The 24,323-nt window shown below is 49.6% G+C and overlaps 1 protein-coding gene across 4 annotated transcripts in view; it reads right to left on the bottom strand.

Moving 5' to 3' along the window:
* Positions 1-24,323, bottom strand: part of SNX29 (sorting nexin 29) — a 519,309-nt gene that overhangs the window by 421,309 nt on the left and 73,677 nt on the right. For all 4 annotated transcript variants that reach the window (XM_087416977.1, XM_004438061.3, XM_087416978.1 and 1 more), the window contains exons 10-11: positions 21,420-21,495; positions 19,594-19,676 (exon numbers count right to left, since the gene is read on the bottom strand). In XM_087416977.1, coding sequence (XP_087273103.1) covers positions 19,594-19,676; positions 21,420-21,495 — 159 coding nt within the window. The remainder of the gene's footprint in view (positions 1-19,593; positions 19,677-21,419; positions 21,496-24,323) is intronic.

The raw sequence follows: 24,323 nt of genomic DNA, 5'->3' as shown, positions 1-24,323 counted from the left end.
TCACCGCTACGCACCACGTGTGCATACACACACACACACACAGACACACACACTAGGTCATGTAAAAACTGGTGAAATCCAGACAAGATCTGTGGCGATGTCATTTTCCCGGTTAACAATGTCCTCTGGTTCTATAAGATGTTATCACAGGGGAGGGGAGGGGGAAGGGTACACGGAAATTCTCTGCTATTTTTTACAACTTCTTGGGAGGTTTAAATTCTTTCAAAACAAAAAGTTAAAAAATACACGCCAAAAAAACAGTGTCACAGTCAGACTGACAGTGTTGTCTTCCTCCTGGAGCAGGCACCAGCTGTCCCACGTACTCAGTTTCCTCTTTCTCTGTAGCTGGCCACGTGACCACTCAGAACAACATTTCCCACCTCCTCCTGCGGCTAGATATGGCCATATGAGTAACTCCAGCCAGAAGGAAGTGAGTGGGAAGCAATGCTGCAAGTTTGGGGTTCTGCCCTTAAAAGAAGGGGCTGCGCCTCCTCTCTGGCAGAAACGTGAGTGTGATGGACATGCGGACAAGGGCAACACCTGAGAAACGACGGAGCACCCAGATAGCAGAGGACTGGGTCGAAAGCTGTTATGTGGGAAGAAATAAAATTCTATCTCGTTCAAACCAGCTTTACCCCAGGTCTTTGCTACAGTAGCAACTTCCTGCCCAATACACTACCATATGCATTTCTTGACAAAGCAGCCAATGCATTAGCAAGGTGACTTTTCAGTCCCGTCCCTCAGCCCACACAAGCCAGGATGAGCAAATGAAATTTACAGAAGCCCAACTTCTCGGGTCCCTGGCGAAAGCGTGTCGTATTAAGCTGTGACAATCTTGCTTCAGCACTTCTCCCTCCTCTCCAATGTGATTAGATGGAGATGCACGCGCTGTCCCTCGAGAGGAGCCATCTTAGTGAAGATGGATGATGGAGGGACTCCTCCGGAAAGCAATCACTCATTACCTCCTCCCACGCTAGACCAGACAGCACACCCATTGCTGAGCTCTCTACCGAATATGGCTAGGGTCCCTCAGTCCCATCTTCTCAGCTCAACCACCTGAACTTAACATCCACACGAAAGGAACTCCACAAAACTCTCCTCTCCAGATTCATCTCTCCACTTCCGGGAATGTGCTCATCTGTGTGACAGGACCATACTGATGAATCTGAAGGTTTCTGGGAAGACAGGGGAAAGGGGACAGGAATCCCCAGAAACACAGACAGCACTTGTCACCATTTTTTGAGTTTTCCATTGCTAACATATTACCTGAAAAAAGATACCAGCTGCTCAAGTCATTAGTGCTACTCAGAAGAGAAAAAATTCTAATGTACACTAAAGGGCCAAACTTCATTAAAGAGATGTCAGCGGATTTTTTTTTCCCCAAAATGCTCTTTTAAAATCAGATTCTTAGTACAGTCCAGCTTCATATTTGAGTTAACTGTGGCTCTGTGAAGAAAATTGCTCACTGTGTTGTCTCACACTCTGAGGATCGAGGCTGACATCCTGGAAACTCCCCGAGTAAGCCTCCATCCCCCTCCTGCATTCATTAGCCAGGGAACTGGCAAAAAGAAGCGTTGATAAGATGCAAGTAGGTCTGAATTCAGAGCCAACTCGACACACTTGTGGAGAGTTGGACCAAACCAACACTCCTGGCAGACATTTCGACTGCAGCAGTAGAAGGCAAGTCTTTGGCCTTCTTTCCACTTCATTTTCCTCAGTATAATTTATCTTGTGGACTTATCTCTGGAAGGCAAAGAATGCTCTGAATACTATACACCAATAAAAACAAGGGTCACCAACCATTTTCGACAAAGATTTGCACAGAGAAATGCAGCCGATTTCCAGATTTCACGGTGATCAGTGCATAAACTACTGCGTGTGCTATAAAGAACATTTCAACCACAGTGCATGGAGAAGAGGGCCCCAACCCAAAACTGATCCTGGAGCAATTCTGCATGAAGCCATGCCACCAGGCAACATGCGTGGCGAGAACTGTTTTAAAAAGCACTGGCCTCAGAGCACTCTAGCAAGAGTGATCTTTGTGCTTGGTTTCCCTTGAGAAGATCTAAGTTCCCACAAGCATTGAACTACACCTTGACTTTCAAACAAGGCACGTAACTGTCAGACAGTCTGGGACTCAGCAGTAGCCACAGTTTCAAGGAAGCGAATTCTGATTTTTTGCTGCCTCCTCTGGAATGAGAATCTTAGATGTGGGTTTCCAATTCCAGGAAACCAAAGTGAGTAGAAGTCATTTTTTCCAAGTAGAGTTCATCTTTTTATCAGTGAATTTTAGAAGGGCCCTAACCACAGTTAGGCCTCTAGGAATGAATGAAAAAATTAACCATTACATGAACACCGTGGAGAGATGATAAGTGGCAACAAGCATACATTAAGAAGACACTTGCATTCTTCATTTTTATCAAGGGACAGCTGTGACTAACTAAAGTTGCCAATATAAAATGATTAAAATTGATTAGGGGTCAATAAATTATGATTATTAGAGAGAGGAACACAATGAGAGGGAAACTAAAGGTTTTGAAAGGCAAAATTGGGCAAAAAGCTATGTTAGGACATCTGGATTTAGAGGAGAAAGAACTAAAGAGAGCCTTGAGAAAGGAGAACAAAGTCGGTCACTCCTTCAGCCCACTAAGGTGCCCAAATCAGGAAACACAGCCCCTCCTCATTCTAGCAGGAAGCTAATTGATAATTTCTAAAAAGTGCTAATTCAAGAAACGGTAGTTAAAGAGGAGTCCTGAGCTGCAGAGGTCACAGCTCAAAGCTGAAGGGGCATACTCTTAGACCTGGGAGGAACAGGGCTAGAGGCAAGAGAAGCGGGCCAGGGCCCGGTCTTTTAACCATGGCATGTGCTGCACTGACCATTTCAGTTTCAGAAAAGCCCCCCAGGTCATCCTCTTAAGCAGAGTCCCAGACCCTCCTCCATGCGGCTGGCATCTACCGCCTGGACCATGACAGTCATCTACCAGCTGCTCCCCCTTGCCCCCCAGTCCATCCACAATCAACTCTTCACCCAGTGGCCAGAGTGGTCCTTCTAAGACATAAGTCAGCCTGCACCACTCCCCTGCTCGCAAGTCCCCAATGGTTTCCCATCTCACTCAGAGTAAAAGCTAAATCCACCCCCACCTGCCCCACCCACCACCTCTCTGCCCTCATCTCCTACTGCCCTGGCTCATTCTGCTTAACCCACACCCAGCACCCTCCCACCCCAGGGCCTTTGCACTGGCTGTCCCCTCTGCTGGGAACACTCTTCCTCCAATATCCCCATGGCTCCCTTCTTTACTCCATTCAGGCCTCTACTCAAAAGTCCCCTTCTCAGGCGGGCCTTTGCAGACAGCAGGACACAGCAGGCCCTCTGGCCACTCCATCTATGCTCTTGTTCCACTTCATTTTCGTTCCAAGGACAGAGCATCACCTGATGTGTTTATTTATGTCTGCGGTCTCCATGTTCCCCCATTCCAATGGAAGCTCCGTGTTTCCCTATACCCTAGAGCAGTGGCTTTCACCTGCAGAGGATTTTGCCCCCATCCCCCGGAACATTTGGTGACGCCTGGAGACATTTCCGCTTGTCAGAACTGGGGTGGAAGTGCTGCTGGCATCAACTGGGGAGAGGCCAGGGATGCCAGCAAACATCCTACAATGCACAGGACAGCCCCCACAACAGAGAATGATGCGACCCAAATGTCCACAGTGCTGAGGCTGACACACCTGCCCTAGAGCCCAGCGCACCTGGGCACCCTGCTTTCTCCCCAGGAAAGCCCAGCTGACGAGCAGCCCCCGGATCAAAAGTGCCTAGAAGTGCAACTCCTCCCGAATAGCAGTGGAGGTCTGAGAACAGGAGGGCGGTGGCACAGTCAGAACCGGCTTCCTTCTCCAGGCCGGCAGGCCTCCACTGCACTGGGAGCCAAGGCCAGCAGAAGGCTGCAGAAGGAACCAGAGGCAAGGAAAGGCCGCCTTAAGACAGGCTGCCTCTGCTCCTGTTCCCTGGGGCCTCCTTGTTTCCACTAAGTTCTGAATTCTTGGCCAAATAAGTCAGAAAACTCAGCTGGAGAGCGTGCACGTGTGGGGAGGGAGAGAGGTCAAAACCCACCTAGGCCATGACATTCTCTCCCCTGCTCAACCCCTGCCTCCCACAGGCACCCACGCGCGCACCTGCACACAGGAGGCACTAAGCCAAGGGTCACTAAATACCGAGCTACAGGCTGTCACCTAACGCCGCAGGACCACGCAGCATCAACTCGCCGGCCCTTCCTTAACCAAACCCAACCTCCCCCCTAGATCTGCACCCCATTCAGCAGCTGTGCTTCCAGTCTCCTCACCTCAGGGAGAAGAGAAGGAGATGTGGGCTTGGAGGAAGATCGGGGAGAAGGCTGGCAAGAGAAAATGAAACCCGGCTATCACTGAACAGGGACAGGGATTCAGGTACCATTCTTTACTTCATCAAGTGTTCCCAGCAAATCTGGGAAGGAGAGGTTATTGATCCCATTTTGCAGAAGAGAAAACAGAGTCTCAGGAAAGTCGCCCACACACGATCATATATCAGAAAACAGCCTGAAATCTGAATGTCTCTTCCCAAGTGAGGTGCTTGGTGTTAGAGGAGAACCACCAAGTATATGACTCTCCATTTCCACAGGAAACAGGGGTCCCCCAGCCCCATGCTCTCTGCCTCTCGCTCACTGCTCCAGGCGGGAGGGGTGACTTGTCCCACTCAGGAGCCTGGGAGGAGGAACTGAGCATGCTCAGCTCAGCCCCTTGTGGGTTCTCTCTCTCTGGGCCCACCCACTGCTCACTCACCCATGGGGTATGCTCAGGAGCTGCCCCTGTGGGGGTCTCCACCCGACTAATGAGTTCAGGGATGACGTTTTTGCAAGCCCGCCTGCCCACAGGTTTAAAGCTCTGGTTTCCAATCAGCTGTATTGATAACAAGCTACCACTCTGAGCTGCACCTCTGTCTGGAAGAGATGACACCTAAGCTGAGTCTTAAAGGATGAATAAGTACTACCCAGGCCAGACCAGGGGAGAGGGAAGGCTGTTCCAGGCAGAAGGACTAGCATGGACAGCATTCTGAGCACACGGAACCTGACAGCGTGTGCGAAGACCAGGAGCAGCTAGAGCTGCTGAAATGCAACATGACAGCCTATCAAAGGGTGCCGGGAGGCCAAACACAAGAGCCAGCGCTGTCTGTCTGACCCCCGACTCAGTCTGGCAGCTGAGCTCTTCCAGATGTTGAACTCAAAAGGTCAGAGTCCTCCTGGGGGCAGAGGGGAGGCTGAGTGGTTGAGTAAAAGGGAAACTCTTTACTGTGTCCCATTAGTATCTCATGTAAATGTATTGATACTATTAAAAAAATTTTAATAGTCATTTTTAAAGTTAATATTTAAGATCCAGGGGAGGAGGGGAAGGGAAGCTGGAGGAGGAGGAAGAACTGGGCCAGAAGGATCCTGTGAGCACTGCTCCACTGGCTGATCAGGTCCCCCGTGCCAAGTGCATGGCACTTCCCCAGTGGGTGTCAACCGTCTCCTTTCAGAAATAAGGAAACAGGGGTCCAGAGAGGGGAATTCAGGAATGAAGCCAACAGCAGGGCCAGGGTGTGAGCCCCTGTGTCGGATGCAGGAGCTGTGGGCTTCTCCAGGTCTCCTGTAAAGACACAGCACGGGGCAACCCACCTATTCCACCAGATGTCCAGGCCAGCTCGGCTAGCCCCGCCCCCGAATCCAAACCTAGTAACTGCCCTCCTGCTGCAACTCTACAAACTGAGCGGCCCCAGCCCTTCTGGTGGCACATTTCAAACAACGCTGACATTTCAAACAAGTCTGACTGGCGCCTCATCCCCCCGAGCAAGAAGCCTGCTTTGCATCAGCGCTGAAACGCATCAGTTACATAAGCTGCTGCCAGGCCCAGCTGAGAGAGAGCTGGCCAGAAAGCTCGAGACCAAAAGCCTATACTGGCTTCGGGCTCAGAGAGCGCCCTCACCTGAACGTTTATAAGCAAATTAGGAGTCTGAGTTGTTAGGGGTCTGCAGGAATGCAACAGACCTCAGCTAGAAAGATGAAATTCCAAAAAGGGGGAAAAACCATGTTTGGCTCAAAAGAACCAAGAGCACAGAGATGATGCTGAGACCTGGTGAGCTCACGGCGGCCCCATGGTCAGCCACGTCAGGGGAAAGCTTCACAAGGACGGTGACACAGCCTAAAGAAGACATCACCTTCAAAGAGAGACTCATGGAAATGCCCCGGGAACACGCTGGGCCAGGGTCTCCCAGGGACACTAAACTCAGCCTTCCTGGGCCAAGCGCCGCTCTGCCTCCCAGCTCTGCATGCCACCAGCTGCACGATGCTGGGCAACTTACCCCAGCTCTCGGTAAAATGGGGTAACAGCAGCCCCTCCCTCATGGGATTGCTGTGAAGAGCGAGCAAGATGGCAACATGACCAAGGACTTAGCAGCAGCATCACCAACTCTTCCTCAAGTGCTTCCTGATGGTGGGAAGAGCCCCGCCAAACCTGCTGGGTGTCCTGCAGCGCTTCGTGGGGGATTACTCTTTCACGCAGCCCTGGCACACTCCTGCCCCCTCCGCAGGGCCCTCCCCCCTTGTCAAGGCTTCCTCAACCCCCCAGCACCCACCCCTTAGCCCTTCCCTCCTCCAACACCCTCTACACCACGCCCCCTATCCTTATTACACTCACCCCCTTGACGCTCCGCAGTCCTCCCTCCTGCTCCCAGCAGCAAGGAAACAAACATCTATGTTAGTTACAGGCGGCCCCAGCCCTGGGTTTGAGGCCTCTGTGGTTCCAGGCAAGGACCCGAAGCTGTACTACGTGATCTGAAACTATGATTAGGATTTCCCGCGTCAGGGGGACTCATCAAGGTGAGGGACCGGGAGGACGACTGCGGCCCTCCCTCAGGGCCCACAGGTAACAAAGAACACCTGGCTCCCATGGGACCCAACAGTCTTCCTTTTCCCCCATCCAACTGTTCTTCATTTATTTATTTTATCACCATCGTTATTTCCACTAGATTTTGAACTCCTTGTGGGTGGGGGCCACATCTACTGAGTACTGAGTACACTGGCATAAGCACTTTATACGTATTAACTCATTTAGTCCTCACAACAGCCTATGATGCCGGTACTCTTATAACCTGCATTTTAATGATGAGGAAACTGAGGCACAGGGCTTCTGAGTGGCAAAGCTGGATCTCCTTCACCTTGACTCCCCAGCACCTAGACCAGTGCCCGGCATGTGACAGGTGCTCAGTAAATGTTTGTGGACTGAATAAACAAGTCAATTAAGAAATGAGGCATGTCTAAATTCCATCTGGAACGTTCCAATTACCAAGACAGTCACTGATAAGTCTAAGTGGATAAAATTCAGTGGGAAGTTTCCCTTTAAAGAAACTTGCCCGACTTGAGGATTTGTATTGGCTGCATCAACCAGATTCACTCCTTGCAGTTAAGGGGCGGGGAGCTCAGAGCGCAACCAATGCAACGGCTGTGGCCCCACCATCTACTTCCAACACAGTAGCATCAAAACCTCAGCCAAGCAACCGGCTGGCCGTGGGGCCTGGCCATCTCCCTCTGCATCCTTACTACAGCACTCCTCAAGCTGCCAAATGTTTGGAATTGCGTTGCCAGGCAACGAGCCAGACCTCCTCACTAGTATTGAGAATCCCTTCCAACAACAGCCGGGAGGAAAAAGGACCCACTCAGCAAGGCCTATTGACAACCAAGGATGTTTTTCTTGCCCTCTGTGCCCTGGCTCAAGACCAAAAGTGAGGAGAAATCAAAAGGAAACAATTGGGTTGATTACCTGGGCTCACTCCTCCACTACCTGTCACTCCTCACCCCCCAAAAAGAGGAAAAAGAAGGCAATAATTAGGATTCGAGGGCTGAATAAACATCCATGGATAATTAATTATATCTCACGAAAAGCAATGACAAAGGAGAAATATTTTCTAATTAGCTGTATATTCCTTTTCAAAACAGGACCAGACACCTATACCTCCCCTTCACAAAGCCCTTGGCAACATATGACTATGGATACTCCAATGGCGAATAGAATGTTCTGCGCGTGCTTGATGTTTTTCAACTAGAAAAGACCATTGCTCCCACCACCACCAACACCCCACCTCACTGTTAAAATAGGGCACCAGCGCTGGACATCAAAAATGGGAGAGCAGCAAACCCACAGCCGCAGAAGGAAAGCCATGGAGAGGAAGGCAGGGAAAGGGCCAGAGCGCCCCCTGGTGGCTCCAGTGCTGCTCGTCCCGCAATCAGCGGGAATAAAAACTGAGCCCCTTTCTCCTAACTTCCAGCTCCCAAATAATCATATATTCAAACAAAGAAATTAATTCAAGAGTAGAAACTCATTTTTTAAAGAGGAAGTGAAGGAATGTAAGGCTGACATGAATACCAATAAATATCAGCTGAAGGAATTTTCAATACATTCCAGTAAAACAGAACCAATGAGCTACACATGCTGAATGTGAATGTGTCTGCAGCTATCAGGTTGGGATCATTTAGTCTGGTTCATTCTCCAGGTCTTTATCCTTATGCACCTACAGTCCCCCTAAATCATCTTCATTGCAGGGGTGATGGAGCTAAACAGCTCCCAAAGACACACACAAGAACAAATGCTTTCTGGGATCTACTGTTTTGTTTAGATTCATTTCTCATTTCATATTTCATGGATTTGGAAACTGAGTTCAGAGAAGGTAAGGCATTTGCCCAAGGTCACACAGCTCTTGAACAGCAGTGCTGTGGTCTGCTTGACCCCAGTGTTCTTTCCACCCCAAGAGGCTGCCTCTCAACTCAATTCATCCATAACCACCCACACCAGGGCACTACCAAAATAAAGGATGTATAAAGCACAGAAAGGATTCACACATCTAACTTCTAGCACGCCAATGATAAAAACTTGGCCATGACAATGTAAGGGCTCCTGGCCACTCAGAATTAAAACTTGAGGGTGACATTTGCCTTTCACAAAGGTTGACTCACCTTTGCAAACTCTGTAAGACAGCCTCTCTTCAGAACAGTGCACAGGAGCAGAAAAAGCTACGGGCCAAATGCCAAAGCCAGTGTGTTTACGGATATGAGCTCACCTAGCCAAAGGCCATGCAAAGTGAACTCAACAGTCAACACATCTGCAGAGGAGACAGTGAGCAAGGGGAAAAGAAGAAGACGACGCCTGCCTCTGACATCAGGGCAACTAGCAAGACCAGGAAAACACTGGGAACATCCAGACTCCGACAACTTGGCTCTGTAATGTTGCAAAGTTGCAAAGAGGTGAAATAACTTGCCCCTTCCCAGAAGAGATGGTTAGAAGTACAAGGAATCCTTGAGGGCAGCCTCCTCCGCTTTACAGTGGGGGAAGCTGAGGCCCAGGGAGATCAAGGGGCCCACACTATCAGAGCCAAATCAGAACCAAGTGTTCCGGATTCCCAAGTGTGTGCTCCCTCTACCACCAGCTGCCCCCTCCCTGATGCAACAGGAGAAAGCGTGGAAACGTGCTCCCTCATTCACCCCCTCACGCAGCTCCTGGTACCAGGCTCCCACTGCGGACCAAGCCAGAGAAGCAACGGTGATTAACACAGACATGCGCCTGCCCCTGAGGAACTCGCTTCCAATTCAATCCTACAGAAGCCTTTTTAAAGTTTTCACGTTTGTTAGAACTAGAATAAGCATTAGTTCCTTCCTTCATTCCTCATTCCTTCAACTAAGGCTTCCTGAGCAACAAGTCCAGGTCAGGAGGGATTTGGGCACTGGGGATACGGCAGTGAACACGCAGGAAAAGACCTGTCCTCAAGGAGCTGACGTTCCAGTGGAGGAGACAGAAATAAACCAACAGTATACTCAGGTCACGAGGGGTTCTGACACCCGAAGTCAGCCGACACGACAAAGTCCCCACATGACGAGGGTGAGGGAAGCAAGTGCTCTCAGATGGGCAGTCAGGGAAGGAAAGCCTCTTTGAAGAGGGACATTTCAACAGATGGAAATGCTTTCCTCTGAGGACCTCGGAGAGCATTCCAGAAGCTTGTGGGTTTCAGGAACTGCAAGGAGGGAGAGGAGGATGTGAAGCCAGCCCTACCACATTCTAGCAGTAGGACCTTCTCCACAGCCTCTCTCAGTCTCCATTTCTCCAACTATAACACAAGGGCAACGCTCCCACTTTGCAGAGGCTGTGAAAATTAAGCGATAATACAGATAAAGCCTGGCTCACAGTAGGCAAAATGAATGAGGAGATATCCATATTATTATTCTTTTCCAGGCACTCCTTGAAGGAAAATCTGGAAATGCCCCAGAAATAGGACTGAACTTATGGAAGGATTCATCTCCGAAGACTGGCAGAGGCCAGCTGTAAAGAACCACAGTACTTTAGAAGGGAGAGACTAGCTCTAGAATTCAGAGCCAAAAGCCCTAGAGCTAGGGCTTGAACCCTCAGGGTTACTGAAAGGGCTCAGAAATCGACCTCCACAGAGGGTCTCCAGAATGACTTCAGAAAGAACCAGCCTCCCTGGAGTGACACCACCACCTGACATCAAATATCAGGAGATGACACTGGACATTCTCACTGGTTCTCTCTCTCACTGTCCTCGCCTGGTCCTCAGCCTCCTGGGCAATGACCTGACTCTGAAGAACTAGGAGTGGCGATGCTCACCCACTGTGTAAGCTTCTAAATACTCATACGGCTCCGGCTCCGATTCCATGGAACACCTGGTTCAACACTCAGCTTTCGTGCCTGCCTTCAGGGGTTAGTGCATTAACCCTCAGAACAGTAAGTGTCTTCATTTACAAACGAGGAAATAAAGCCTATGGTGTGGGGAAAAAAGAAACCTAGCTAGGAAGTATGGAGCCAGGGCTTGACCCCAGGATGGGGGCTCCAGGCTCCAGATCGTCCCCCAGGTAACCTCCCTCCCTCTCACGTAGCACCTAGCACGTCTCTGAATTATGGGTGTCAGCACACCGTACTCGGCACGGATGCGACTGTCGGCACTTGAAGAGTGTGGACGCCCAAGTCAACGCAAGACTCCCCACCCTGCCAGGTACAGGGAGGCCTTCAAGACCCACTCGTGGGAGGAAGGGCCATCAGGAAGGGAGAAGGAAGGACTGAAGACACAGTCTTGAGAAGCCTGCCCTCTGCAAGAGGAAGTGGAAAATTCACATGTCTCCCGCTTAAGACCCTCTGGGCTTCCCACTGCTCTCAGGATGAAACCCAAACGGACACCCTCTCCAGCACCCTCCCACTCGGCTCCCCTCTCCCGTCTCCTCTCAGCTGCATGTCCACCATCACCACTGGCCACCAAAACCAGCCCAGTGCCCTCACCCTCAGGCCTCAGCTCTGCTGTCACCCGAGAGAGACCCTTCCTCCGAACCCACCTTAAAACAGCCCCCCTCAACTCGTGCTTCCCGTCTCTAGCACTTGTCAAGATTTGCAAGGACAAGTTCCCATGTCTGTTAGCTTTGCTGCTGTCTGTCCTCCCCGCTGGTCTGGCGCCTCCTCCGGGCAGGACTTTGGCTTCTTGTCCACCAATGTACAGGCAAAGATTAGCAAAGCATCTATCACATGGTAAGCACCGAGCATAAATAGTTTCTGAATGGAAGAAAGGATCTCGCAAATAGTGAAAGAAAGAATGGGGGGAGAAAGAATAAAGAGAAAGAAAATGCATTTTTTTTTCTTCGTTAAGAATGGCACTCCCCAAAACTTTGCTAAGAGGATGGATCATATGTTAAGTGTCCTTATCAATCAATCAATCAGGTGGGAGGAAACTTCTGGAGGCGATGGATATGTTTATGGCGTAGACTGTAGTGATGGCTTCACAAGTGTATCTTATCTCCACACTCATCAAGTCGTATACACTAAATACATACAGCTTTTCGTACATCAGCCATACCTCAATCAAGTGGGTTTTTCTCCCCTGAGAATTCTAAGTGTCATTCATCTCTCCACGGCTCTGGCACTGCGTGCCCACAGACCACAGACACTGAAGCTCTGATCAAGCTTCCCACACCCATCAGGGGGCCACGGGGAGTGAAGACTGACGCCCCGTCTAAGTCTCAGGACACGTGGGGCAGCGTCTATGGCTGTCAAATACACAGGGAGCACCCACGCCCTCAGAGCACCTGTGGACCTCACAGGGGACACCCCACAACATGGCTCCTCCCTCTGGTGACGTGTAAACGCTCACCAACACCCCCCTGCTCTCACCCTGCACACCCCGCCTGCAGCAGCCCTTCTGCCAGCACCTTCTCAGCTTACAACACATGCTCTTCCCAGCTCGAGCTTTCTGGCTGAAATGAAAGGTGACACTGGCAGGTCTGCTGAAGAGACCGAGTGGATGCCCTGCAGCCGAGGACGTCCTCGTCAACCTGTGTGGTTGGCGCCTGCCCTTCCCAGGCACGCGGCCTCGAGAAACGAGCAAAGTTGGAGCAGGACAGGGCAATGTTCACAGCTGCAAAGGGACTGCGGCCCCCTGAGGCACCGGTCCTGGTCTCAGACATTAGAGCCCGGCTGCCCACCAGCTCCTCCTCCACAAGCACATTTCAAAGGCAGGAGTCAGGTTGCTGGGTTAGCCTATAAGAGGCAACAACCACCGCTTCCCAACCACATCAGCACCAGGAAGAAGAGGGCGAGAGGACAGAGCTGGATTTGGGAGTTAGGCTGCGTGACCTCGAGCACTGTGCTCAGCCTCTGCTCAGGGATTTTCCCAGCTGTCCAAGGGGCCAGTGATGCCAGCCCCCTACGGGCTGAAGGGAAGCCAGGATGACTTCAGAGAAGCATCTAGCATGATGCCTGCCACCTTACCCTCCAATGAGTACTAACCATTATCATAATGACTACTGACCCCCAAGAACCCCTCTTATGCCATCCCATGAGCCACATCTGTCTATCAGTCTCAAGTATTAGCTCCCCTGCTTTTACTCAAGCCTGCGGAGCACAAGGATTAAAGTACTCCCAGACACCTGCTATTCCAGAAAGGCTCCCCGCCCTGGGTCAGCCCCATCACAACGGTTCTCATCGCTTCTCTCTTGCCCCCAGCCCCCTGTGTACCCTCTTGGACCCCAGATTAGGACCCCACAGGACTATTTAATCCAAAACTTTGTTGAAACATTGTTGCCACAAATTAACCTTAAAAGAATGCCAAGAGTTAAATGGAACTGGAAAACAGAAAACAAAATTTTATATTCATCATAAAATTTTGTGTTTGGAGTAAACTTAAGCAACAAAGGATGACAAGGTGGAAAGCTATTTGGTGCCAATTCCAAGACAGCTGAAGGAGGACTGCGAGGTACTTGTAAAGGCGTGAGAGGGTAACAACATGGATTTCTTATTATGTTGAATTTCACTTCAAAAATATAGGACTTTTGCTTCAATTCCAGTATATTAGCCAAACTACCTTTCTATTTATCCATTAAAATTAAGGTCATATTTTGCTTCCATAAAAGAAAGGCAGAAATTTTTGAGATAAAAGAGGAGAAAAAAGAAAGAGAAAGGAGTTAAAAGGATTTGAATAATAATAATCGCCACTTACTATTTAATGCAGATATGAAAATGATAACAAAAGGTGAAATTCCCTAAACCATCTATAATGAAAAACACACCAAGAGCTGCACACATCGTGTGCTCCAAAGGGGGAAGGGGGCGATGGGAAAGAGAAAATACATGGGCTGGTTCCTGGACTGTCCACCAGGTGGCAGTCACCCAGGGCAGCATGGTAGTCACAGGAGGCATCTGTGGGGTCAATGGAAGGGGTTGAACTGGGAAGCGGAGAGGCAGCCACTGACAAGGAGTGGTTGGTGTGGACAAGAGGTCAGCAGCTCCAGCGTCCACAGCCCACTAACCCGCAGTGTCTCAGTCGGTCCGGGCCGCTACAACAAGACACCGCAGACTGGGAAATTTACTTCTCACAGTGCTGGAGGCTGGAAGTCCGAGATCAGGGGCCCAGCACGGTTGGGTGAGGGCCCTCTTCGGGGTCCAGACTTCTCCTTGTGTCCTCACACAGTGGAAGGGGCAAAGGAGCTCTCTGGCGCCTCCTTTATAAGGGCACCGATCTTATCCATAAGGGCTCCGCCCTCAGACCTAATCACAATTCAAAGGCCCACGTCCTAACACCATCACATTGGGCACTAGGATTTCAACACATGAATCTGGGGAGGGGACACAAACATTCAGACCACAGCACTCAGAGCAAAAGGGACCCTTGAAAATAAACAGGTTTGGTGCGCTCATCCTGAACACCTAGCATCCTCACTCAGGAAGTCCTTGCTGCATTAGAGAAATAACGATAATAAGTTTAAGGCTCTCAGACCTGGACGCCCACCCATTATCAGCGCAACGCTGCATGCCCTGGCTGGGTGACGGTGGTGATCTACAAGTGTGGAGAACTGAGAAGGCTTTGAGGTTAGACAAGCTGGGTCTGTCACCCGCTTCACCGCTCACTCTACCTGGGAACCGTGCCTGGCACATAGCCGCTGCTCAACAAGTATTTGTTGAACAGTATCCTCGCTGTGAGGCCTCAGACAAGTTACTTAACCCCACTAACCCCTGCTTTCTTATACAAAACGAGAGAATAATATGACCTGTACCTCAGGAGGCTGCTGGGGGTTAACTGAGAAAACGTGAATTAAAATGCTCAGGCACGATACCTGGCACACAGCAAACTCGGCTAATCACGCTATTCCTTTTACTGGGTTATATTTTTACACAGGGTTATTGTGCTAGCCACACAGCCCACGAGCAGCCAAGAGCGCCTGTTTGAGTCCCCTTCCTCCTGTTCTCATCTTCCTTTCCCAGTCAGGCAGAACACCCGATGGGAGGACCAGAGCCCTGAAACTAAGGGATAGAAACAACTCACCCCAGGGACACAAATGTTGAAGGAAAGCATGAGGAGGGGCTGCCGGTGGACCCAACCGCAAAGTATCATTTTCCAGTTCTAGAAGTAGCAAAAGTGCATTAAAATGTTAGCACCTAATGCTGGAGAAGTGTAAAGAAATTGGCAGCTGTTGCACTACTGGCAACACACTCACTCAGAACACAAAATGGCTCTTCGTAACAGGCCATACATACAGGTCTAACCTTTGGCCCACTAACCCCACCACCAGGAGTTTACCAAAAAAGGAACACGTAAGCAGAAACAAATAACAATGGCCAATATTCTCAGAATGCACTTACTACAAGCCTAGCACTTCTCATTTTTTTTCCTTAGAATGAATGAAGAAACTCACTGCCAAAAAAACAAAAAACTGGCAGGTGACCCTCCAACAAATAATCTAGTAACATGTAATAAATCAGATGATGGAATATTATGCAGCCATTCAACAGGATGACTGGGGAGATGAAGAAGAAAAGGACGACTATGATGTAATGTTAATAAAGCAGAATACAAAATAAGCCCACTGATAATAGCTAACATTTATTGACTCAACTCTGATGCAAATACCTTTCTAAGCACATCATGGTTCATCTCCACACTAACTGTATGAGACGGGTATGCGTCCTCATGTTTAGACAAGGAAACGAGGCACTGAGAGGTGTGAGACGACCCAGCAGCCTGGCTTCAGAGCGCGCCCTCCTGGCTATGAGAACGTACTGCCTTCCTCCAGCAGCAGGCATGCTGCAATTCCAGCCAGGTACCACTCTGCACACCCCAAAACACGAATTGCAAACTGACCCGCAAAAATGGGAAGTATCTCTGAGGCAGAATTATGGGTGTTTTACTACGCTTACAACTGTCTTTACTACTTCACTAAAAAGTTAATTTTTCATAACAGGTTTTTGTGTTTTCTTAAGTACCAAAGGGCCTTGTAGAGAGAGCAAGCAGGAAGGTAGGTCTGACCACACACTAAAAAACGACAAAAATATACACCCAAAAAGCCCAGGACAAAACCCTTTGCCATTTCAGAGACATCCAAGGGGGAAGGCTGCTTGGCAGAGGACGTGTCAACTCCCCCAGGCATGGAGGGTTAACTAAGCGAGCTCGGCCCTGAGTCACAGGGCCAAGGCCCCCGCCTGCACGGATTATTAAGCAAAGCCAAGGAAGTCATTTGGGAGGATGTGAGGGAAACGGTCACCACTTCAGAGAGCACAGAGTGGGAGTTCCTTTGCCAGGCTCTCCTGGGGTTTGAGAGAGTCAAGCATCTCTCTGGTATGGAATCCTATGTGCTTCACATGCTGGGATGCAATTCTTTTTTTTTTTTTTTTTTTGCTGAGGATGAATTGCTCTGAGCTAACATCTGTTGCCAATATTCCTCTTTTTTTGCTGAGGAAGATTAGCCCTGAGCTAACATCTCTGCCAATCTTCCTCCATTTTGTATGTGGGTCACCACCACAGCATTGCTTGACGAGTGGCGAGGGCTGCACCTGGGATCCAAACCCCGAGAACCCAGGCCGCCGAAGCAGCACGTGCCAGACTGAACCACTACGCCACGGGGCTGGGCCCTGGGATGCACTTCTTCATCTGAAGCAGGACAGCTCTGAGGTCACCTGCTCCTGAAACACCCCGTGTCATGGGCTGAATCAGATCCCTCGGAAATCCATATGTTTTGACTGTATTTGGAGGTAGGGCCTGCAAAGAGGTCATTAAGGTTAAATGAGGTCATAGGGTGGGGCCCTGATCCAATAGGACTGGCGTCCTTATAAAAAGAGGAAGAGAGCGCAAGGATGCGTGTTCACAGAGAAAGCCCACCAGCAAGCCCAGGAGAGAGGCCTCTTTAGGAGCCAGCCCTGCTGGCACCTTGCCCTTGGGCTTCCAGCCTCCAGACCCCTGAGACGTAAACGCCTGCTGTTGAAGCCAGAGGTGTAGTGTCTCTTCACCCAGCCCTAGCAGACTTAACGCCCTGATACCCAGGCAGACTTGCTCCTGTTAACTTCCTGTGATGACACAAGAAGTGGGGCAGCATGGGGAGGACACAGGTCAAACCCCCCCCACTAGAACTGTCTAGGAATCCTGATCTCCCCTCTGCAGCACACACGGGAGGGACACCACTGCTGTCCCCTGAGGGTCCCCTGACATTACAGCCCCCACAACACACACAATCACCCCCCACAAACCACGTTACCACAGTGTCGAGGATCCCTGTGGATGAGGTGGTGTTTTCCTCCAGAGGTTCAGGTTGTAAAGTATGGCTATGTCCCTACTTGCCAGAGATACCAAATAATGAAACTGGATTTACATTTGTGTGAGTAAAAACAAGAAAAACAGCCTAAATTCCTGCTGTCGAGTGTGTCCAGAGGGATGTCCTAGGTGACCATGCAGAGCAGAACCAGCAGCTCCCTCCAAGTCAGAAAAGGGCTGAGAGAGACCCCAGACCATGGCCTCTGTCGACCCAAAGGGCAGCTGACAGCGAACCATCTTTACGTGCCAGCCCGGGAGCAGGAAACCTACTCAGAAGCGGGACGCTGGACACCTGCTGCAGGGCGTGAAGACGCCTAAACCCCCACAATCGGGGCCTGCACAAGGCGCCTACGAAGCCCGGTGTTCACAGCCACGGTCTTGGGGTCACTTTCCCTACGAAACATACGTAAATAAGGCAAAAAGTGGTGTTCCTTAGAGAACCTGCGCCTGAGAGCCAGAGTCAAGCCTGACCTCTCCACATCAAGGTGTAACCCACAGAGACAGCACTGAGGATGCTAGCAAGACAAGGCGTTAACTGACGGCGAATCAGAGACGATAGTCCCTTCCCCTCCTCCAATCCTTCTGATCACTTCCAGGAAAGACATCTGAGTTGAGCACCGGGACACCCTCAACACCTTTCTAATGCTTCTCACTGGCCCGTCTCTCTTTTCAACAGTGGCGGTGGGGCTCACTCAGAAGCGGGGACCGGGAACAGTAACCAGGCCCACTTCATAACACTGTTTCCCTTGTCTTTATTGTTACGTTTACCCGCTATTTAAGTGAACTAGTAGTTGACTTACATTTACAGTAATCATATAAAGTTCCTTCTTTAAATAAAGGCATTCAGGTTTTTTTAAGTGCATTTTTTTTTTAAAGACAAAATGACAAGGTAAGTAACAGTACAGCGGTAAATAAATAACTGAAATTTGAAAACCAGCGACCCTGGGGTTCTCCTGGTCTGTGTGTCCCACACACTGGGGATCTATGAACTCCTGCTCAGCTGAGTTCACGGCTGGGGACTGTCATTATAAACCACACACTTCCATTACACAGAGGGAGGCCAGTCATTTCCACCACGCCAACCTCACAGCGTCTACTCGTTTCCTTCCTCATCCTTGATCAGCGAATGCTGGGTGTCTCCCAACCTCCACTCTTCCTTCCTTAGCAATGAAAATCCTAATTATTTTTTGGGGGGTGGGGGCACAACGCCTCCTCAACAGCCAGGGGAGGCCGAGGACAGAGGTTGGCCATCCGAGTGGGATACTGTGCACCTTCCAGGAAGGGTCCTTACAGCTTGGAAGGGGGTGGGGGGGCTTCACCTTTTTTGTACCATAGACCCATTCTACAGTCTGGTGAAGCCCATGGGCCCCTTCTCAGAAAAAGGTTTTAAAATACATAAAACACACAAAATCACAAAGGAAACTGATTACATTGAAATAGAATTATCAAAATGTAAAACAGAAAAGTAACATACTAATACATAGGATTCTTCATTATCACATTAAAAACCACCGTATCTTCAAGCAAAAATGACACTCTTGAGATTTTTTTCATGTCACAGTTGTTGCAGGTGCCTATGACTTCTATCAGGGACAAAGTCACCCATTTTGCTAACACTGCTATGGTTTCTATGGTTTGCTGCTACTTTCATAATGGAAGGAAATGCTAAATTTCAGTCAGAGGCTAAAGAAAAAAGTTGTAATTTCTTTCCCTATGCCAGTTCAGACCCCTGAATCCTACTTATGAAAAGGAAGGAAGTCTCTCCTTCGCCCCCTTCCTCCTTCCTGCTACATGGGATAAGTATGGGATTGCTGGAGGTAAAGCAACCATTTTGGACTATGAGGCAAGATGGAAGGATTTCTGGTCTCTTATGACCATGGAGCCACATACCAGCCCGAGCCTGCCCAGCTCTGGAGAGAGAGATGAATTTCTATCTTGTTAAGCAACAGTTGGTTTATTCTTTATTATATAAAGCCACTCAAACCTAATCTTAATTGCTATATCTTTAACACTTTTTCTGAGCAGTAAGGTTGGAAACAGTTTGAACCTGGTCATTAGCAAACTTCATTCACTTTTAAGAGAGACACTCTTCCTTACTTACAAAAATGATTCCTCCAGAGCTACAATGGAAACCCAACTAGAACAGTTTCTCTGTAGCTGACAGCTTTATAAGAGGCAAACTCCGAAACTTTGAACAACAGAAGTTTCCCTTCTAACTCCATGCTGCTCCACTGCTGAAGTGCGTCCTTTGGAGCGTGCACATGCCCAAGCATCACGTGTTAACCACAGCTCAGGAAGCCTACGCCCATGAAGCACACTTCCAGTCCACGACCAGATACACACACCTGACTTTACCCCACATTTCACCAAGTCCACACTCATGTAGGGGCAAGCACACAGGCACTGCCGTGACGTACAGGCCCGGAAGTCATCCCAGCATTCGTGGAGGAGGCTCAGAAAGTACTTACTAATTGTCATCGACTCTGGCACCGAGGCAGAAGGTAAGAGACTGCTCAGAGGACTTCCTTGGCCTGGAGGACTGGCTTCCACACTGGAAAAAGACAGGCAGAAGGAAGTTACACTCGGCCACGTAAAACGCACAACCTCGCCATTCAAAAAACTAGCAGGTGCTAAGCTGACTCAGGTATACCTACTAGAAGGAAAGGAAAGCAGCCCTGTGAATTTACAGTCGATCTTCATTATTTGCAGATTCCGTATTTGCAAATTCACCAACTCACTGAAGTTTACTTGTAATTCCAAAATCAGTTCGCATGGCACCTTCATGGTCACCCAGGAACATGCACAGAGCAGCAAAAATTCAGTCACAGGACGTGCAGGCTCCCAGCTGATCAAACAAGGTAAGCTCTGCCTGTGCTCTCAACCGTCACACTGTAAACACGCCTATCTGGCGGGCTATTTAGTGCCACACTTTTCACATTCTCTTGCCTTTTCTGTTGGTGATTTTGCTGTTTAAAGTGGCCCCCAAGCACAGAGCTGAAGGGCTGTCTGGTGCTCCTAGTGCAAAAAGGCTGGGATGTGCCTTACGGAGAAACTCTGTGTGTTGGGTGACCTCTGTCCAAGTGTGAGTTATAGTGCTGTCAGCTGTGAGCTCAATGTTAATGGATCAACAATATATGTTAAGTAAGGTGTCTTTAAACAAGGACAGACATCAAACCAAGTTCTGTATTGACTGGTTGACAAAAATGTGACCAGAGGCACACAGGAACCTAACCCTGTATTTCCCCTCGGAGCAGTGGTCCAGTCTTCACGGTGACCTTACAGAACAAAGCCACCACCAATAATGAGAATCGATTGTATACTTACAAAGAATTGCCACATGGAAAAATAACGCTTAGCATCTTTCATGAAAACAGCAGGGCCGTGATATGGTTAAAACACACACACACACACACACACACACGCACGCAGGCACGCACATGTAAATAGGAGGAAAAGAACCAAAACATCAACAATGAAAGGGAGTTGGGGACTAAGAGGGACATTGTTTCATTCACTGCTGCATTTTCCAAACTCTCTGAAATAAACAGCAAAAAGGACTCCGAGTCCTGGCTGGGCCTGGTGACACCGATCCTTCCCGATGTTGTACTAACCGGCACAAGCCGCCTGCGGGGAGTGTCATTTTCAAAGAGCAGAACCCCCCCACCCAGGGCGAGACCACAACACTGAGCACGGTTTGCGGTAGTCAGCGACTCCTGCCCTGCAGCTCAAGTTGAAAATGCAGACATGATACATCCCGGGGACACCAAACGCAAACCATGAAGAGGAAAAAGGAAACAGCTAAGAACAACAAGGGTCATGATTCAGGGGGACCTGAGTGTCCATCTTAGCTCTGCCACCAGACACCCAAGGACTTGGAGATACTTGTATCTGGAAAGAGCACTTAGTACTATATGCCAGACTAAGCACTTCACAGATACATGAAGTCTAAGCGGCTTAAGTATTATATAATATTAAGGTTGTTCAATATGATTATCAAATATTAACATGAAGAAAATAATGATAGAAGAGGCACCCAGATACGGCCCCAAAAGTGTACAAAGTAAAGGTGGTGTGCAACGGGAGTCTGACAAACACTGTTTCTTGTACAGTCGCTCATGCTGAGACCCTTGGCAACTTCACATTCAGTGATGTAAGACTAACTCTGAACAGAAACGTGAAGTAAGGCCTTGCCTCTTAATCCTAGCAGGTGCCCTCCTATTTTTAAAAAAGAATAAAATGCAGAGCTGAAGAGGACAGTTCAACCCCAGAGGCAACGTGGTGTCTGAACACTAACCTGTACCGAGGTCCCGGCTCCGGGGCAATGTGGTCCTCTGGTCCTGTCCCGTTCTCCAGGCTTCTGAGGGGGGCATCTGTGCACAAAGCAATCGCAGGAGAAAGTCAGGCTTTTGTTTTCATTCTATTTTCTCCATGAGACAAGGACACAATGCAGACATTGGCTCCTCTGCTAAAGCAGTTCACTTAGCAATTCCTCCTCATCTGCATCCTGGATTTTAATCTGCTACCCATTTCATTTTTCCGGCCATAACCTCAGATTTGGTATCAGTCACTAATGGAAGGCCCTATGCTCTCACTTAACCTTTTTGACCTTGAGCCACCTGGAATCACCCATGAAGTCTATCTTCAGAGCCAACCTCAGAATCAAGGAACAATAAATCAGCCTTCTGTTAAACAAAACTGCTCCCGCCTGGAGTGGCCTAAGACTGACACTAGGGGGCAGCACAGTCTAAGCGCTGACAGCACCTGCTCGCGTCCAAACCAAGCGGCGCTGCTTTCTAAAGAGCAGCTTGCTCTGCATTACGTGGAAGAAGTGAGGCCACAAATAATCTCCAGAAACAACAGGCACTCAGGATTTTCATAAATGTATTAGCTGCTGTTCAAGTCAGTCTCTTTCCATGAAACCGTGCAAATCCATGCCCCCTGGGCTAGATGGTGACATTAAAGCCATTATCACCCAGGAGAACATTTGCTCATCGGAGAAGATTCCGGCCTGTCAATGCCCACTACAAACCAGGCCTGCACTGGGGACCAGGGATGCAGAGAAGCCATCCCTCGCAGCCTCCGCCGCCGCCTCGCTCCTTCTGTTTATGCTGGCTTCATCCTGCTCAAGATTCCCCAGCTCTTAAGGGGTTGAACTAAGGGAACTCTAAGGGGAAACAATGTTTTTTCACCTTTTCTTCTACCTTGCTGTCCCCACCAAGCTAGTCCACTCACTCCTACCTCTTTCAAGAAGTTCAAAAGGGAAACAAAGTGTCTACTTCTCCACCTCCCCTTCCTTGCTCCCCAGTATTGTTAAAGGGTGCCCAACTGCCTGGGTTCAAATCCCTGCTCCCCAACTTTAATTCAGCAAGTTACCTAGGCTCTTTGTGCCTCAGTCTAAGCAGCTTAAGTATTATAAGTATATTATATTAATATATAATGTATCAGTATACTAAGTATATGAGTTTCCCTCATCTATGCAGTGGGGTGACACTAGTGCCACCATACAACACTTTAATAACGCCTACCACATAATTACGCTGTAATACGCGCACACTCAGTGGGAACACTCAGCGAGTGGTGGCTGGCATCAACTCGCTCTATAACCGAGCCTGCCTGCCACAGCTCTCATCCTCCTAGTCAACTGGAATTGCTCCCTAAGGAGCCCAAGAAACTCTTCCCTCCGTCCCCTCCTCACTTTCCTGCAGCAGACGACCAGGCTCAGCAGGCCTCCCCGTTGGAGCTCTCCTCTCTCAGCCTCATAGCACTATTCTCTGGCCCTCCTTTTTCTCTGACTCTGTGTGAAGGTGTGTCTGAGTCAGGGCTCGTGGCCCTCTGTCCCACTTGGCAAATCCAGCAAGGTCTTGGCTCCAGCTCTCACCTCTGTGACAATGACAGCTCCCAAGTCCTCACCTCTGGCTAGGACCTCAGTTTTGAATCCTAGTGTCACATTTCTCTTTTTTTGTGTGAGGAAGACCAGCCCTGAGCTAACATCCGATGCTAATCCTCCTCTTTTTGCTGAGGAAGATTGGCCCTTGGCTAACATCCGTGCCCATCTTCCTCTACTTTATATGGGATGCCGCCACAGCGTGGCCTGACAAGCGGTGCGTCGGCACATGCCCGGGATCTGAACCTGCGAACCCCAGGCAGCCGAAGTGGAGCGCGCGCACTTAACCACTGTGCCACCAGGCCTGCCCCAGAGTGTCACATTTCTAACTGCCTGTCAGAAAACTCTACTGGGATACCCTACTGGGCCTATGCTCCCCTCTGTTACCACTTCCCTCTGGGCTGTAACCTCAGAGGAGCGTGGCACGCCCCCCCACACCCCATCGCAGAGCTGGGTCATGTCCAAGACCTTCCAGTTCCACCTAATTAGCTCCCACCCCTTGCTCACAGCTGTTTCTGCTGCCACCCTAGTTCAAAGGCTCAATGCCTCCTAAGGGGTCTTCTGCAGCAGGGCCCCTCATTTCTGTCTCACCCTCTCCAATCCAACTCACACACCACTGCCACATTCCACTCCCTGAAGCCAAGACGGGGACTCCAACACACACAACAGAAACCCACAGCTGGAGCGAAGGCCAACATCACCTACCAGCCTCCCAGACACGACACCGACTCGGCCCCAGTGGGTTTCCCATCATAACACACGACCACCACCGGCTGATAGCTGCAGCGGGCCTGACGCACCGGGGCCACAGAGCAAACGTAGAGACAGACTCGTACTCATGCTCGAGGCCCCCTCTGAGGTGGTACTAGTATTATCTTAATTTTACAGATGAAGAAATGGACCTTGAGGATTTAAGTGACTTGTCCAAGATCACACAGCCAACGTGCGAGGATTGAACCGAGTCTGCCCAATGGAAGACCTGAGCCCACTTCAGAGTCTCAGTCAGCTGATCTGAGATACCTGCTTTTCCCTCTACACGTCCCTGGAGTTCATTTTTCCAACTGCCAGCTGTCCACTCCCTGCAGCATCCCCACGTCCCCACCCGCTGCATCAGTCCACTCACCCCCTCAGCAGAGGCCTTCCGAGCCAAGGTCAGGGTCACACTGGAATCGAGACAGACACAGTCCCATCCTCACGGACCTCAAAGACTAGCAGAGGGGACAGGCATTATCAAGCAACTACACACATACACAATCACAAACTGAGGGCAGAGCAATGGAGACACACGAGGTTTACGACAGTGTGAAACATGAG

This window comes from Ceratotherium simum, chromosome 26, assembly GCF_057802395.1.
Source record: "Ceratotherium simum simum isolate JZ-2026a chromosome 26, ASM5780239v1, whole genome shotgun sequence".
Classification (NCBI taxonomy): domain Eukaryota; kingdom Metazoa; phylum Chordata; class Mammalia; order Perissodactyla; family Rhinocerotidae; genus Ceratotherium; species Ceratotherium simum.
This window is presented reverse-complemented; position numbering and strand designations above follow the sequence as displayed.